This window comes from Bos taurus, chromosome 5, assembly GCF_002263795.3.
Source record: "Bos taurus isolate L1 Dominette 01449 registration number 42190680 breed Hereford chromosome 5, ARS-UCD2.0, whole genome shotgun sequence".
NCBI lineage: Eukaryota > Metazoa > Chordata > Mammalia > Artiodactyla > Bovidae > Bos > Bos taurus.
The window spans coordinates 88794186-88808338 of record NC_037332.1 but is presented as its reverse complement, the minus strand read 5'-3'; the positions used below and the strand labels follow the sequence as shown (position 1 = coordinate 88808338).

Here is a 14153-nt window from a genome sequence, read left to right as displayed (position 1 = left end):
TCACCCTGCTTATTTAACTTATATGGACAGTACATCATGCAAAATGCTGGGCTGGATGAAGCACAAGCTGGAATCAACATTGTCAGGAGAAATATCAATAACCTCAGATATGCAGATGACACCACCCTTATGGCAGAAAGTGAAGAACTAAAGAGCCACTTGATGAAAGTGAACAAGGAGAGTGAAAAAGTTGGCTTAAAGTTCAACATTCAGAAAACTAAGATCATGGCATCCGGTTCCATCACTTCATGGCAAATAGATGGGGGAACAGTGGAAACAGTGGCAGACTTTATTTTTTTCAGGCTCCAAAATCATTGCAGATGGTGACTACACCATGAAATTAAAAGATGCTTACTCCTTGGAAGGAAAGTTATGACCAACCTAGATAGCATATTAAAAAGCAGAGATGTTACTTTGCCAACAAAGGTCCATCTAGTCAAGGCTATGGTTTTTCCAGTAGTCATGTATGGACCTGAGATTTTGACTATAAAGAAAGCTGAGCACCAAAGAATTGATGCTTTTGAACTGTGGTGCTGGAGAAGACTTCTGAGAGTCCCTTGGACTGCAAGGAGATCCAACCAGTCCATCCTAAAGGAGATCAGTCCTGAGTGTTCACTGGAAGGACTGATGTTGAAGCTGAAATTTCAATATTTTGGCCACCTGATGTGAAAAGCTGACTCATTTGAAAAGACCCTGAAGTTGGGAAAGATTGAAGGCAGGAGGAGAAGGGGACAACAGAGGATGAGATGGTTGGATGGCATCACAGACTCAATGGACATGAGTTTGAGTAAACTCTGGGAGTTGGTGATGGACAGGGAGACCTTGCGTGCTGCAATCCATGGGGTCTCAAAGAGTCCAACATGACTGAGCGACTGAACTGAACTGTACTGAATCCTTTGTTGTTGTTTAGTTGCTCAGCCATGTCCAACTCTGCCACCCCATGGACTGCAGCATGCCAGGCTTCCCCGTCCTTCACCATTTCCCACAGCTTGCTCAGTCTCATGTCCATTGAGCTGGTGATGCCATCCAACATCTCATCCTCCACTGCCCGCTTCTCCTCCTGCCCTCAATATTTCCCAATATCAAGGTCTTTTCCAGTGAGTCAGCTCTTTGCATCAGGTGGCCAAAGTATTGGAGCTTCAGCTTTTGTATCAGTCCTTCAAATGAATATTCAAGTTTAATTTCCCTTAGGATTGACTGGTTTGATCCCCTTGCTGTCCAAGGAACTCTCAAGGGTCTTCTCCAGCACCACAGTTCAAGGGCATCAGTTCGTCAGTGCTCAGCCTTTTTTACTGTCCAGCTCTCACATTTATACATGACTACTGGAAAAAACCATAGCTTTGAATATATGAACCTTTGTAGGCAAAGTAATGTCTCTGCTTTTTAATACTCTGTCTAGGTTTGTCATTGCTTTTCTTCCAAGGAGCAAGACTAATCCTTGCATCTCCTTATAACTAGAAAAGCACTAAATCCCTTCACGGTGACATCAGCTCCTCGTTGTGATTCTGTTTAACTCCCCTTTCACCAAAGTCATATATATTGACCTTCCCCCACTACATCTTTGGAGAAGTTTCTCAGAGGTATTTGAGGTGCTGTTTTCCGGGGTTGCAGTCCTCATTTTGCCCTCAAATATAACTCAACTCATAACTCTCACGTTGTGCATCTTTTTTAGTCAACAAGCAGGATAACATAAGTATCATTTGAGACTGTTTGGTGGCTGAAGTGGTACAGAGTCTGCCTGCAATGTAGGAGATGTGGGTTCGATATGTGGGTCAGAAAGATCTCCTGGAGAAGAAAATGGCAATCTACTTCAGTGTTCTTGTCTGGGAAATTCCACGGACAGAGGAACCTGCCACGCTATTATTCATGGGGTTGCAAAGAGTTGGACATGACTGAGCGACTAAATAACAACCATCTTTACACTCTGTGTGGCAATCTGTTAACAAGATAGTTTTAAAACTATATAGCAACATAAAAAATGTTTAGATAAAAGTAAGTCATAACCTAGTACTCTAACACAGAAACTTTTGTTCTATTTTCATAAGCAAATATTGTATATAAGAACAATTTTGTATCTTTTATTTTATTTATCACTAATTTGTATCTTTCAGTGTTGGATTCCTTTTAAATTTTTTATAATCAGAAAGATAATCAGTAAGTAAGACATCTTGAAAATTAAAAATATATGATTGTCAAAGTTTTTTAAATTGTGAGCACACACAAATTTGGTCAAAATAGAAATTATTTTTAAAGACATTTTAAAAATCTTTTACTTTTTAAAAATGTTATACAAAGCCCATGCATTCATATTATCCTCACCTGGCATTCATCTTTGTGCTCAATTATCCCTCATTTGTTCCCCATACCTGATCCTTTCCACATCATGCATGACTGCGAATGTGACTTGTATTTGTTTATTTCTCTAACTCTTCTTAAGACTAAGACTTCATCATCTCTCATCCGGAATACCACCTAGTCTCCCCACAGATGTTCTGTTTTCACTCTTGCCACCATCTGAGCCATTCCATACACAGCAGTCAGGCTGGTGTTTTAAAGATGAAGAACAAAGCAAGTCACAACCCTGCTTGGACCCCTTCAATAGCTTCAGATTGCTCTCTGAATAAATCCAAGTCTTAAACTCAGCCTCTGAGCCCTGCATCTTCAAGCTCCTACTATGTCTTCAGCATCATCTTTCCACCCCTTGCTCATCCTTCCGTTGGATTTGCACATGCTGCTTCTCTTTCTCCCCACACTGTCTTCTTGGTTCTGTCTCATGGTTTAGGATTCAACTTAAATGCTGCCATTTTTCTCTCACCACCATATCCATTCTCTCCACAGTACTTATCATTTGTAATTGCATATATACTTATTCACTTGCTTGTCTTTGTTTCCTCCCCAGGCTCTAAGCTACATGAGACCAGGACCTTCACTTTGCTAGAAGATTCCCTTTCACAGAACAGGCCCTTGATCAATCCTGACTGAATCAATGAATGAGTGGAATGTACAGAAGGACAGTTTTCCTCAAAAGCTTGCAGATAGCCACAGAAGAGATCTGTTTTTCAACTCATGTTCTGATTGAGTAGATCTGGGATCTGGCCTGAGATTCGGTGTTTCTGACAAGCTCTTGGGTGATGTCAAAGCTGCCAGTACCTTATTCATATTTTGACTAGCAAGGTCAGAGGGATTATAAAGATGAGTGATGGTGGTGTTTGTCCTTATGATTTGGTAAAGAAGTTGCCTCAGAAAAATGATCTAAAACACCACTGCTGCTGCTAAGTCGCTTCAGTTGTGTCTGACTCAGTGTGACCCCATAGACGGCAGCCCACCAGGCTCCCCTGTCCCTGGGATTCTCCAGGCAAGAACACTGGAGTGGGTTGCCATTTCCTTCTCCAGTGTGTGAAAGTGAAGTCGCTCAGTCGTGTCCGACTCTAGCGACCGCATGGACTGCAGCCCACCAGGCTCCTCCGTCCTTGGGATTTTCCAGGCAAGAGAACTGGAGTGGGGTGCCATTGCCTTCTCTGCTAAAACACCACAACTATCATGAATTTCCTTGGTACAGGAAACCTGTAAGACCTGAAACTGTTTGAAATTGGTGTCAATGTTGACCTTACCCCAAAAGTACACAAAACCAACATAAAGAAATGTCTAGCAATAATAAAATCATTCAGAGTTACAATAAACAAAAAATTTACAAGAAGCAATTGGTAATTCAGTCTATAGGGATAGAGATGCTTTTTTCATAAAGCAATAAATATCATGGGACAGACAGATGGGAATTTGAATTTCATTTTGCCCTTGAGTAGTTGTGCAACCTTAAGTAATTTATATTCTCTGAATCTCAGTCTCATCACTTATCAATCAGGGCAAATGATATCCACCTTAGAGGTGAGCAGATGAAGTGGGTCTCTCATATCAGTTAAATAACTGTGCCTGGTAGTCCTTATTAGGCTCCTGTTCCTTTCTTAGGTAGAACATTTTCCTTATAACATTAATTTCCCAGGGGGAGAGAGAATCAATTTTTGAGTGTATGTTTGGCACATTTATCATCTCAGAGGGGGAAAAAAATTAGGAAAACAAATAACTATGTAGGTTAAAAACAAGCATTTTGGTTTAAATGAACACTACAATGTGAATTAGAAAAAGCAAAGATCTGGTCCAGGATTCAACACAAACTAAATGTGAGACATTAGACATATTATTTGACACCCCTGGGCCTCTGTATTATTTCTAAATCATTGTATGTGCATACATGCGTGCTCAGTTGCATCCAACTCTTTGTGACCCCACCGATTGCAGCCCACAGTCCATGTCCATGGAATTTTCCACGAATACTAGGGTGGGTTACCATGTTCTGCTCCAGTGGATCTTCCTGACACAGGGATCAAACCCATGTCTCCTGAGTCTCCTGCATTGGCATGTAGACTCTACCACTGTTCCATCTGAGAATCTCCCAAAGGTTCTAGTAAGGAATTGGTAAACAGAGGTGATTAAAAATATCAACAAATATGTTTATTTGCAAAAAATGAAGCCAGGGACATTGAAGCATCTACTTGAATTCAAATAACCCCAAGGGCTTAATTCCATGAATATTCAATAGTATATTGAGGTATAAAGGCAAGGTATATAGAAAAAAAACAGAAGAAAATTGAAAGCCATTTATAATGAAGCAGGAGGGTTTGAAGCATAAAAGCAATCATTTCCAATATACAAATTCATTTGTCAGCATTTAAATAGAGACAGATAACTTCACAACTCTAGTCAAGCAGTTTTTTCACTCACTTTTTTCATTATTACATAGAAATAATTACTTTAAAAGATTTATTTTTTATTTTCTCCAAATTGTTCCTGTTTTCTGTATTTCTAAGACATATTTAAGTTAATATTCTAAGTTATGACAACTTAAGAACATATATAACAACTAAAATTCTGACTGTCAGTGAAAATTGGCATGTCTGTATAATCTAGGAAAGACGGAAGTTCTCCAAATAAACTTTAAGTTCTCGGATTTCATATATTTCTTTAAAACTGAGTAATATAGTTTGAGGGTGTTTATGAAGATCTTCGGAGAAGGCAATGGCACCCCACTCCAGCACTCTTGCCTGGAAAATCCCATGGAAGGAGAAGCCTGGTGGGCTACAGTCCATGGGGTCGCGAAGAGTCGGACATGACTGAGCGACTTTACTTTCACTTTTCATTTTCATGTATTGGAGAAGGAAACGGCAACTCACTCCAGTGTTCTTGCCTGGAGAATCCCAGGGACGGGGGAGCCTGGTGGGCTGCTGTCTATGGGGTCACACAGAGTCGGACATGACTGACACAACTTAGCAGCAGCAGCATGAAGATCTTAGGAGGAGAGAAACCGTTTTCCAATCTTTGTTCTAGTTACCAATGAATCTGAAATTTCAGGGTTTTTTTTTTTTTAATTCTGAAAGGGAATGTAAAAATCACATGATTTAGAAGACTAATGATTTCCTGTAAGAAGATAACTAATGTATTTTACAAAGTGTACACAATGATTTTGGGCTTCCCAAGCAGCACAGTGGCAAAGTATCTGCTTGCCAATGTGGAAGACAGAAAGAGATGGGGGTTCAATCCCTAGGTCTGGAAGATCCCCTGGAGAAGGAAATGGCAACCCATTCCAGTATTCTTGCCTGGAAAATTGCATGGAAGAGAAGCCTGTTGGGCTACAGTCCACGGGGTTGCAAAGAGTCGGACACGACTGAACATGCCACACACACTACTAGAAACTTCTCTTTAATCCTTGAAAATTCACTCTGGTATTTTACAAAGATGGCAAATTCAAACTTCTGCTGTGTGTGACTTACCATTAACTCCACCAAGATGCTTTGTATCTGCTAGGTTAACATTCACTAATGTGTTAGTATAATAATGACCCACCTGCTATTCCTATCTATAAGGCTCTTTCTCTCTGTAAGAATGGAAATTAATGACAGAGTCTCTCTGAACTGTCTCATGTCAGAGCTGGAAAAGGTGTGAAGGGTATATATGAGCTGGACTACTGGCTAGCAGGTTGGGGGGTAAATGCTCCAGTGGATGCAAGCTTGGGGTTTTTCATGAAGCTTCCTTCCTAACAAAGGCATTTTCTGATATTGCTGACACTGAGACATTAAAAGGTAAGGAATTTTCTGTGTCTAGCATACTATTATTTATTTAGCATTAGAACAAATTTGGGATTAAATGTATGGCTTATTTCAAAGGAAGACTAAAGAGATAATGTATAATGATATCAATTTTCTAGATTGTTTTTAGAAGGAAACTGGGTAAAGGAAAATTTTGAAAATATTTGAAAATTGCATGAGCAGTCTGAACCATATCAATAAAATTATGATCCTTGGAAATTATGTTTTTAAAAGATTTTTTAAAGTAGGCTCTAGTTTAATATGTCATTAAACAAAGCTACAATAGATTTCTTTATTTTAGAGCTGAATTATTCTTTTCAGAAAATTTGAGAAGCAATGGGTATTTTGAAGCTGCCGGTGGTTCTCATTGTGCTCTGTGTTGCGTTAAACCATCTGGAAGGTGGTGGTAAACCCACTGAAAGGTTAGTAACTTGAAAATCCTAGTTTCTTTTGAAAGTATGAAAAAATTATAATCAAATACTGCTATGTAATTAACGGCCCTTGTGCCATTAGATTTCTAAGTCATATTTAAGAATAGTACATTAAGATTTTCCACTGTTTCTTAAATTCTTTGTTCTTTAAAGAATAAAGTCAGTCTGATAAATCTCTCTGATGAAATTTCTGACAGACAGGAATGGACAGTTTCAGCTTTGTCAAGAAATATGCTATTGGAACTTAAAGGAGCAGAACCAGAACATGAAGCAAGAAAACCCAAAAGGTAGTAACTTCTACTATACTAATCCAATTCTCAAGCAAACTAGGAGAAACTCAAAGTATATATTTTATATGAGGTGGAATTTTGCTGGGTGCTTATATAGACATTTTTCTCAACTCTGGCAATATCCTGAACTTTCACATCTCTTTCTGGAAATCTAAGTAGGAAATAATCAAGTGGCAAATTAAATCTGGTAAGAAGTTAAATTTAGAAGACCCAGTTAAAAAGACATTAGTCCATAGGGGATCTTTCTATATTGCTAACTGCTCTGTTAATGAAACAGAATTATAATTAAAATACTATTCTTCATGAGACTATTTCCAATATTTCTGTAAATATATTTCCAATATTCTGTAAATATAAAATAATATTTCTTGAAAATGTTTTCAATAAGTAGCATGTACATCAGGATTTTTTTTTAAAAGCTTATTTTGAAAGGTGTCATTTTATTTGAATGGTAATTTTAAGGAATTTTAAAAACTGTGAAGGATGAAAATGTTTGCAGTATTTACAACTTCCAAGTGGAAAGCCTTTAAAAATGTTATTATCCATTTATTAAAAGACTCTTAAGTCCATAGGTATACATATATCCCCTCCTTTTTGAAACTCCCTCCCATCTCCCTCCCCATCCCACCCCTCTAGGCTGATTCATGTTGAGGTTTGACAGAAAACAGCAAAATTCTGTAAAGCCATTATCCTCCAGTAAAAAATAAATTTATTTTAAAATGCTATATTTAAAAAGTCTTAAGTCCAAATTCATGCATATGTCATAAATAATATGAAGATTTGCTTGTGTCTAAATTGGTTTTGACTCCATATGGTTTTATAAAACTGAATTAAAAAAAAAAAACTGAATTTAAACTCTCTTGAAGACCAAGGAGAATAAGTTTACTCATGAAAAATCTTTGCTTTAAGTCATATTAGAACTCTTCTCATAGAATTATCAGCATTTTGTCTATTTCCCTTCTGGGTGTGATACATAAAGGTTGCTAAATCACGTACATGTAATAGATAGTACACATAGATTTTTCTTTTCCTTTCATTTCAAAGCTTACCTAGTTTACAGGACATTCTTCTCAGAACTGACTGTAATGTTCAATTGGTTTTCTCCTGGATAAAAACAACTTTAAACCTGCCATGAAGTTTCTGGTAAACTAGCAGAACATTTGAACAATGACAGAAAAATTAGTGATATTATGTAGTATTTCTGTCTATATCTTGATCTTTTCTTTCATTAGATATATTCATCTGCTAACTATTTTTACCCAGTATGTTTTTAAGGAAATTCATTAATTATGAGGTGAATTTCACTGAGAAATAGAATAACACATAATGTTATTTATTAACAATTATATTTTCATGCTGGTCTCACAACCTTTTTGAATTACTAGAAATATTTATAAAACATTCATCAATTACTTTTCAGGAAATTGAATTTCCTGGAATCAGTATATTTGGTCAGTTTTTTGAAGAGAGAGGAAGAATTTAACATCCTGAGCCATTCAACCATATAATATTCTATAAAGCTCATAAAAAGCTGAGAAAGCCTATGTAGAAAATATCTCAAACTTTGAACACCTTTAAAAAATAAAGCTGATGAAGATTTATTCTTCAATATTGTCTTTTCACAAAAATCAGTCATCTCATCTGAGATCTTTTTCAACTTTTATACCTGCATGGGACGGGATTAAGAAGTAACAGACTTTACAGACTGTACCAAAACATGGTTATGTTACTTGACACTCATGAGTGAGGCAGAAGGATCCCACACTTGCCCACCAACTTTTTAAGACTCAGAAGTAAATAAGGTTCAGTGGTATCTGCCTGGCAGATAGTAAGAGAGCAACCAAAAGTATAATTACATGAGTTTCAAGCTAGAGTCACTGAACTCACACACCTCCACAGACAACTATTAAGAGCTGGGATAAGAGACCCATTTAAAAACTGTTTCAAAAGCCCCTGAAACTGACATGTTTTTAAAGAGAGACAATTTAAGAGTTACAATCTGGCCTATAATTATCACTGTCTACATTCTCTTCTTATTGAAGTATAGTTGATTTACAAATTGTGCTAGTTTTTCATGTATAGCAAAGTGATTCCGTTATATATATACATATATAGGTATATATGTATTCTCTATATATATTCTTTTCTTTTTTGTGTCCTTTTCCATTATCGTTTGTTATAGGATATTAAACTTATTTATGAAACAGAAACAGATTCAGACATAGAAAACAATCTTCTATTGTGAGTGAGGGATAAACTGGTTTGAGATTAGCCGATACACACTACCATATATGAAATAGATGAACAACAAAGTCCTACTGGATAGCACAGGCAACTATATTCAATATCCTATAATAAGTTCTCTTAAAGCCAAGAATTTCCATGTGTGTGAATGGTCATTGCTTTAAACTAGTGTTTGTTATTAGCAGGTGGGTAGGCTGGTAGGTCATGTCTGCCTGGTAGTCAATGAGGGAAAATACATAAAAGTTGGGGTGCCAGGCCTTTCACTAACCAACTCAGTCAACTTTCTCCATCTTAATGATAATTTAGGGTATATCCTATCAGATTTACATAAAAATTCCTGTTTGGGAAAGCAGTTTCACAAGAATGAAACCAAAAAACATAAAAGTTCTTTGTATTTCTTTAAAGTAGAATCATGACCCTCCTAGCTAACTCAAATTAGAGAATATTTTAGTTAGGATAGTTTAAAATCCTATTACAAACCTTGAGACCAATTATCAAACATTCACCAATTATCAGTAAGCACAAAGAGTATTTCACATTCTGTTCAAGGCATTCACCAAATATATCCTGGAAAAGAAATCCCTTTCAACCTTCTCAATTTGACCCACGTTTCTTTTATTACTTTAAATTTATTAGTTTGAAATGTTTGGGTCAAATTCTGATTACTACTGTTTTTCAGGAAAAGTCTATCACCTTTTAGAATTGAATGTTCAGTGTGAATTGCTGGTTCAATCTTTATAAGAGCATTAAACCATTCTTTGAAAATGCACATTGGCCATGCTTACCACATATGAAAAAGAAAGAGTTAAACAGATGATATGAATAAGACCGATATATAAGCCAGGTAATTAGGCTTCTGTGGGCTTCCCTCGTGGCTCAGTCGATAAAGAATCTTCTTGCAATGTAAGAGACCTGGGTTCAATCCCTGGGTCAGGAATATCCCGTGGCGAAGGGAATGGCAACACACTCCAGTATGCTTGCCTGGAGACTCCATGGACAGAGAAGCCTCGTGGGCTACAACCCATGGGGTTGCAGAGTCGGACACGACTGAACAACTAACATACACAAATTAAACTTCTAGGTGTGTTTCCTTGCCTGAGTAATTGGTTTGTCGGCATACACTCATGCTCAATAGATACTCAGTTCATGTAATTCTGTAAGAAAAATTTTCTGTGGAGAATATCTGAGAGTATAAACCATAAAGTTTCACATGAGTTTTTAAAATATTTACTCTTAGGCTATCTCTATACCAAGATGCAGATAATGAAGTACTTCCCATACAAAATAAACACATTGAGGTAAAAGCCATTGCATATTGCTTCAAATTATGTATATACACTGGCTTCTGGATATTGAGTTTTTAGCCTCCTGCCAGTATCTCCCTCCCACTTTACACTTAATCAAGTTTAACCAAGATTTTGGTTTTTACAGGAGCTGAAATTTCCCTATAACTCCTAATAATCAGCAAAAAAGCAATCATTGTGTCTATTTCCAGTACACTAAAACAAAAGATGGTACAAAAATATAGGATTGATATAAATAAATTCTCTAAATACTAAGAAGTTGATTCGAATGAATTATTTACAGTTATCATTTATGACTTATCCATAATATTATCATGCAATTTTTCCAGGTGGCTGAAGGAACATGATGAATATTAATACCATTGACACAAAAAGCCTTTTGGTTTTAACATTTAACCTATCATTAAAATTGTTGAGAATATAGGAACGTAGTACATAGCAGGGACATAGTAATCTTCATGTATTTATGCTAATAGTAATAGAATTTCTACACTACAGTAGTTAGAGTACCTGAATAGGTGGTAAATTTTATTCCCTTGAAATAATACCTGACATTTGTCAACACTGTCAATTCAGTGAAATCAAGAAACTTAACAAAAATTAACTAACACTGCTTAATTCTTGTTTGAAAGGTATGAGAAATGAATATATATATATATATATTTAAATTCACATATTCCAGATTACATACATAATTTGCAATTCAAGACCTTTTTGAAAAATTTGGGACATAGATTGGTGGTGGTGGTTTAGTCACTAAGTCTTATCCAACTCTTGAGACCCCATGGACTGTAGCCTGCCAGACTCCTCTCTCCATGGGATTCTCCAGGCAAGAGTACTGGAGTGGATTGCCCTTTCCATCTCCAGGGGATCTTCCCAACCCAGGGATCAAACCCAGGTCTCCTGTGTTGCAGGCAGATTCTTTACCAACTGAGCTATGAGGGAAATAGATTAATCAATATTTAAAAGAATATAAGACAAAAAAAAAACTTTTATTATAATTATCTGGAATATATTCTGAATTGCCAAAGAAAAAAATTACACTGGGAAATTCAACATTAACTATAACAGAGGGTTTGCTATATGATTTCTAAGCTGCATCTTCAAGGTGTCCAGAAACTCGATCAAATCATCCAAGTATTTTGCAAACCAAAACACTGAGTTACTGACGTGAGGATGTTTCCTTTCATTTTCATCAACATGAGATATGTGATGTCACAGAGATAGTTGTATCCAATCCTGACTCTAAGTTTCTAACCGTTCAAATTTGCTCACTGTCACCAGTCATCAGATGGAAAAGCGGAAATGCGGCACTGCCACTTGTGAGACTCAATGCCTGGCAAATTTTTTAGCTCCATCCAGCAACAAACTTGGCGCCATTTTCTCACCTACGAAGATGGGATCCAATACATATGGCAAGAGGAAAAAAGTTGAGATTTTAAAGAGAGAACCATTGAGTTACTTGCCCATTTAGAGGTCAGTGCTCCTCTACAGCTCTTATTGCTTTAATGTATTATATAACTACTCCAGTGATTTCCTTTGTTATTTAACAGTACCTCTTCCGTTACTAGAATGAATATATGAATCTCTGCATCCCATGTTTGTTGCTAACGCATATAAAATGCCATTTAAGAATTGCTTAAATTAATACTAATTGATTAAGATCCCATAATAAAAAGGCACTGTCTTTAAAAATGAAATGTTCTTGCCGTAGTGTTTATTTTTAAAATACTTTTTAAAAGTTGTTTCTTTTGCCTGTAACTTTATGACCTACCTGCGTTTGATAAAATGGTTGTTGGAAACTTGATAAATTGATAAACTTGATACTTGATCATTGAAATTTGATAAACTCGATAAATTATTAGACACTAAAAATAAAGTTATGATTATAAACACTAGAAAACTAGCAATTGTAAGTATCCTTGTTAAGCAATCCTTTTTTGCATTAGATTTCTGAAATGACATAAAATGCTATTTAAAAAAATAAAAGCCTGCTGCTGACTCAGTCAAAATATTTTTTTTTAACTCTCTTTTTTATTGCATTTGCTGGTATGAAGAGTTTACTTACAAAATAAATTAAAGCCTTCTCCTGACTCAGTCAAAATACTCTTGTTTAATTCTGTTTTTTTGTTGTACTTGCTGCTACTAAGAGGTTATTTCAAAATTAAAAAATGTCTCTGTACACACTGCTATATTTAAAATGGATAACTAACAGGACCTACTGTATAGCACATGGAGCTCTGCTCAGTATTATGTGGTAGCCTGGATGGGAGGGGAGTTTGGAGGAAAACGGATACATATATATGTGTGGCTGAGTCCCTTCGCTGTTCCCCTGAAACTGTCACAACACTGTTAATCGGCTATACCCCAAAACAAAATTAAAAGTTTAAAAATAAATAAATAAGACAAATAAAAAAAACAATGTCCCTAAGAGTTTTATTGTCTGCTATTATCAGATCAGATCAGTCACTCAGTCGTGTCCAAATCTTTGCGACCCCATGAATCGCAGCACGCCAGGCCTCCCTGCCCATCACCAACTCCCAGAGTTCACTCAGACTCACGTCCATCGAGTCAGTGATGCCATACAGCCATCTCATCCTCTGTCGTCCCCTTCTCCTCTTGCCCCCAATCCCTCCCAGCATCAGATTCTTTTCCAATTAGTCAACTCTTCACATGAGATGGCCAAAGTATTGGAATTTCAGCTTTAGCATCATTGCTTCCAAAGAAATCCCAGGGCTGATCTCCTTTAGAATGGACTGGTTGGATCTCCTTGCACTCCAAGGGACTCTCAAGAGTCTTCTCCAACACCATAGCTCAAAAGCATCAATTCTTCAGCACTCAGCCTTCTTCACAGTCCAACTCTCACATCCATACATGACCACTGGAAAAACGATAGCCTTGACTAAACGAACCTTTGTTGGCAAAGTAAAGTCTCTGCTTTTGAATATGCTAACTAGGTTGGTCATAACTTTCCTTCCAAGGAGTAAGCGTCTTTTAATTTCATGGCTGCAGTCACCATCTGCAGTGATTTTGGAGCCCAGAAAAATAAAGTCTGACACTGTTTCCCCATCTATTTCCCATGAGGTGATGGGACCGGATGCCATGATCTTCATTTTCTGAATGTTGAGCTTTAAGCCAACTTTTTCACTCTCCACTTTTACTTTCATCAAGAGGCTTTTAAGTTCCTCTTCACTTTCTGCCATAAGGGTGGTGTCATCTGCATATCTGAGGTTATTGATATTTCTCCCGGCAATCTTGATTCCAGCTTGTGTTTCTTCCACCAGCGTTTCTCATGATGTACTCTGCATATAAATTAAATAAACAGGGTGACAATATACAGCCTTGACGAACTCCTTTTCCTATTTGGAACCAGTCTGTTGTTCCATGTCCAGTTCTAACTGTTGCTTCCTGACCTGAATACAAATTTCTCAAGAGGCAGATCAGGTGGTCTGGTATTCCCATCTCTTGAAGAATTTTCCAGTTTATTGTGATCCCACAGTCAAAGGTTTTGACATAGTCAATAAAGCAGAAATAGATGTTTTTCTGGAACTCTCCTGCTTTTTCCATGATCCAGCGGATGTTGGCAATTTGATCTCTGGTTCCTCTGCCTTTTCTAAAACCAGCTTGAACATCAGAAAGTTCACGATTCACATATTGCTGAAGCCTGGCTTGGAGAATTTTAAGCATTACCTTACTAGCGTGTGAGATGAGTGCAATTGTGCAGTAGTTTGAGCATTCTTTGGC

The 14153-nt window shown here is 37.0% G+C and overlaps 2 protein-coding genes across 3 annotated transcripts in view; one reads left to right on the top strand and one right to left on the bottom strand.

Annotated features, from left to right (window-relative positions):
* Nucleotides 1–14153, bottom strand: part of SLCO1A2 (solute carrier organic anion transporter family member 1A2) — a 113059-nt gene that overhangs the window by 82344 nt on the left and 16562 nt on the right. The window lies entirely within an intron of this gene.
* On the top strand, nt 6477–12025 carry IAPP (islet amyloid polypeptide). The gene is given in 2 exon segments (NM_001195038.1): nt 6477–6562; nt 11694–12025. Coding segments are annotated over 2 exon segments (276 nt in total). The 3' UTR covers nt 11884–12025.